Source organism: Zingiber officinale, chromosome 6A (genome assembly GCF_018446385.1).
Source record: "Zingiber officinale cultivar Zhangliang chromosome 6A, Zo_v1.1, whole genome shotgun sequence".
Classification (NCBI taxonomy): Eukaryota; Viridiplantae; Streptophyta; class Magnoliopsida; order Zingiberales; family Zingiberaceae; genus Zingiber; species Zingiber officinale.
This window is the reverse complement of record NC_055997.1, coordinates 141568670-141572397: the sequence shown is the minus strand read 5'-3', so window position 1 is coordinate 141572397 and position 3728 is coordinate 141568670. Positions and strand designations below refer to the sequence as shown.

The following is a 3728-nucleotide window of genomic DNA, read 5'->3' as shown; positions in this document are numbered from 1 at the left end:
AAAACTAAGTGAGAAGTTATAAAGAGATAAGGAGCAGTATGTTCCTTAACCATAGTTTTAACACTATTCTAATAATTAATTTGTTGTAAGATCACCGCAAAAATGTGTGGAATCAACTCAATCTGTTGGAGAGAACGCCAATGGAGTGAGTGCATGAGCGATCGAAGTTTTTTAAAGAAAATATCTTTAATATCTTTAACAGATGCTTATAATCTCGAGATCTTACTAGAAAACATCGCCTATCAAGTGATAATAACTAAAGCTTTGTCTGATGATTAAAGCTTCATCATACAATGACTATAGCTTTTACATTTCAATACGGCAGAATAACATTCTTGCAGATGCAAAGAAACTGACCTAAACTTATAACAACAAGCCATGACATTAACCGATGTGGCCTCTCAACGTCCTGTAGGGTTCATGATCTCTGAGAAGACAGCATTAGGAGCCAGTCCTTGAGAGTCCTCGCTACCAATAATGCTCCGATCTTGAATGCTCATCGTGGAGGTTATGGTTGTTGCAGTAGTTGATTCCGTCGTTGGAGTGTTAAGGTCTTGCTTATGGAACATACCGAGTGGTATTGCTTCATCGAATATGCCGTCAATGATGTTGCCGCTGTTCTCTGCGCTTTCCTGGATATGCAGGGCAAATTGAAGGTTCCAAAGGACGTCGCCCATGGAAGGTCGTTCCACCCCGACATCAGCCAAGCATTTCTCTGCGGTCTCTGCGAACTTCTTGAAACATTGTGGAGCAATCCTACCCTTCAAGCAGGGGTCCGTGATCTCCTCGAGAATGCCCTTCTTTTGGCAGTGCAGTGCCCAATCAGCCAAGCTCACTTGCTCCTTTGGAAGTGCCCGATTAAGAGCTGGCCGAGCACAGAGGACCTCGAACAATACGACCCCAAAAGAGTAAACGTCGGATTTCTCAGTGAGCTGCTGCCTCCTGAAGTACTCTGGATCAAGGTAACCGAAGCTTCCCTTCACTACTGTGCTAACATGAGTGTCGTCCATTTCGGGGCCAGTTTTTGAAAGTCCGAAATCTGAAACTTTGGCAACCCAATTTGCATCTAACAATATGTTTGTGGTCTTCACATCTCGATGTATAATAGTGTATGTCGCACCTGTGTGAAGGTAATGTAGCCCATGCGCAGCCCCAATGCAGATCTCAAGTCTTTGTTTCCATGAAAGTGGTGGTTTTTGTGTATTATACAGGTGCTCACGAAGTGTGCCATGAGCCATATAATCATAGACTAAGATCATTTCATAGTTCTCCTCACAGTAACCAATTAAAGAAACAAGATGCCTGTGTCGGAGCTTGGATAGCATCTCGATTTCGGTCTGGAATTCATGGACACCTTGCTCTGACATTGGGTTACCACGCTTGATCGCGACCTTCGTGGTTCCATCGTCAATCTCCCCGAGGTAGACCTTCCCGAACCCACCAACACCGAGAAGAAGAGATTCATCAAAGTCTTTTGTGGCAGTTTGGATCTCTTCAAAAGAGAAGTAGCGGCAAAGATTAGCAGGTAGCGGCGAGGCAGTGCTCCCAGTTGTTGTCTTGGCTGATGTAGCGAAAGGTGAGTTGCCGATGAGGGAGAGAGGCAACGAACCATAAGTCCCCTCACTGTTGGCTGCTTCCTTCACCTTCTGCTTCTTCCGGCGCCTGCATAATAGAATGAAGCCAAAAGCAACAAGCAAAATGACAACTCCCCCAGTTAATCCACCAAAAATAGCACCAACAGCCTTGTGCTGCTTCTGACTGGCAGGACTTTCAAAAGTCTGAGTACTACGTGGTTCTGGATTAAAACCAGCTAAACTGTTGCTGCTGTTCGGCAACTTGAAGACCTCCAGCCCGTTTAAAATTGCATCGTAGTACGCTGGTTGCGTAAAGGTATCTGGATGAAGGGCAACCCACATGTCCATCTGCCCACTTCCTGTTGTAATCACCACGTAATCCCTGAATGTTGCAACACCGATACCGCCACTCCAAGCAATAACATCTGCGTATTTCTGTGCTGTCTGGTTATTAATGAAGATATCAAAAACTCTTTGGTTCGTGGTGGTTATGGGATACTGGATCTCACAAAAATGAAGCCGGACAAGGTAGTAGAACCCAGCATCCACTTGAAGAATCCATGTAAGATTGTATTGCAAATTCACTGATGCGTCTGTACCCATTGACCTTGCTGTCGCGTAGACTTCAGTTGGCGCAATGTAAGATGGATCGTCAGGGGCGTATCTGATGCTAACATTTGGATCTTTAGAAAATGTCACACCAATAGCAGCGGCAAAAAGGTAACGTCTATCATCTTCCCAAAGCCTGGAAAATTCCCCATTGGGAGGGGCGATTGCTTGGCCACCCACGTTGAGCCGGTAAATAGTTTGGATGGCCGTTTCTGGATCGATCTCGTACGTTATGGAATTGCCATCACCACCAGTGATAAGCATAGCATTGCCGGAGTCAAAGATGTCAGGGATTGGCACAATCTCGATGCCGTTTATAAATGCATAAGAATGGTTATGAGTGGGGGAGGGGGAGAAGGTGAGGTTTAGGACGCCGGTGGAGACATTGAGGGAAAATTCACGGGTAAAGTAGTCAACATTTAAATTATTAGCAACAAGAGAAGCACTAAAATTGTGGAGGAGGGTGTAAGGGCCAGCTGTGACAGAGAAGAAGGCATCGCCAGAGGTGTAGTTGTCGTTGTCGTAATTGGAAGGGTAGAAATAGAGGCGGAGGAATACCCGACCGCCGACGGCGAGAGGGAAATTGTAGGAAAAAGGGGAAGTGAAGACCCGAGCCGTCAAGTACGGGACTCGAGGCACCGACGAACCTTGCTGTGTAGCTTTGACGCTATGGCCGCTCAAAGGGAGGGAGAAGTTGAAATCGGAGTCGGGGGTCCAATCCCTTCCATCGAGGTCGGAGCCCGGCTGAGAAGCTCCGCAACTGAGGAGGATCGCGGAGTCATTATCAGCAGCTAAGATGGCCGGAGCCACCGACAAGATTATCAAAGAAGCGCAGACGAGGGCGCAATTAGGGAGAACCACAGGACTCTTCATGGGAAAAAGCTCGCTCGAACCTTGAGCAAGATTCGATTTTTCCACCACTAGAAAATTTCAAAAGAAAGGGGTTTTGGGAGAATCGCAGATACTGTGAAACAAGAGGAGGAACGGATAACGATGGTAAGCCTATACCGGAAAGGCAAAATCACAAGCAAAAAAGAACACCGAAAACAGAAAAGCAGAAAACCTGATCAAATGCAGCAGACGGATCGAGTATAGAGGGCCTCCGACTCCGATCGTAGAACTCTCAGCGTCAAGCGTCTTGGCTGCTCAGTGCTCGCCTATATTGTATTATTATATTATATTATTGGACATAGAATCTTATAGTGATCCCAACGCGTCAAGGCAGGCCCGTGCTGTTCAATTCCAAAGGTGGATGTCAATTATTAGTCAAAAAAATTGCATAACTTGTTTTAATTTAATTGGACGACGGGGCACTGGGAGCGTAGACTTGTTTTGTCCGACTCTAAGTCAATCATGAATTCGGTACATAAAAATTGGATGGGCGAGATATTTTAGTAGGAAATAATGAAAAAAAATATTAATAAAATTTTAAATTGGTACACTATAAATAAATTAATTTATAATCCACAATCAAAATGACTCAGGGTGAAAGAATATTATTATAATATAATAATATAATATAATATAATATTTTTATTTAAAATA

The 3728-nt window shown here is 44.5% G+C and overlaps 1 protein-coding gene across 1 annotated transcript; it reads right to left on the bottom strand.

The window, feature by feature from the left end:
• Nucleotides 1–247: 247 nt before the first annotated feature.
• LOC121998387 (receptor-like protein kinase FERONIA) lies at nt 248–3374 on the bottom strand. Its single transcript, XM_042553310.1, has 2 exons — nt 3247–3374; nt 248–3147 (listed from the first exon to the last, which is right to left on the bottom strand). Exon 2 carries the CDS (start codon nt 3054–3056, stop codon nt 402–404), a length of 2655 nt encoding a protein of 884 aa, XP_042409244.1. The 5' UTR covers nt 3057–3147; nt 3247–3374; the 3' UTR covers nt 248–401.
• Nucleotides 3375–3728: the final 354 nt, after the last annotated feature.

Bases quoted from the DNA above. Each gene is read 5' to 3' on its own strand.
- LOC121998387 (XM_042553310.1), bottom strand. From the start codon at position 3,056: ATGAAGAGTCCTGTGGTTCTCCCTAATTGCGCCCTCGTCTGCGCTTCT.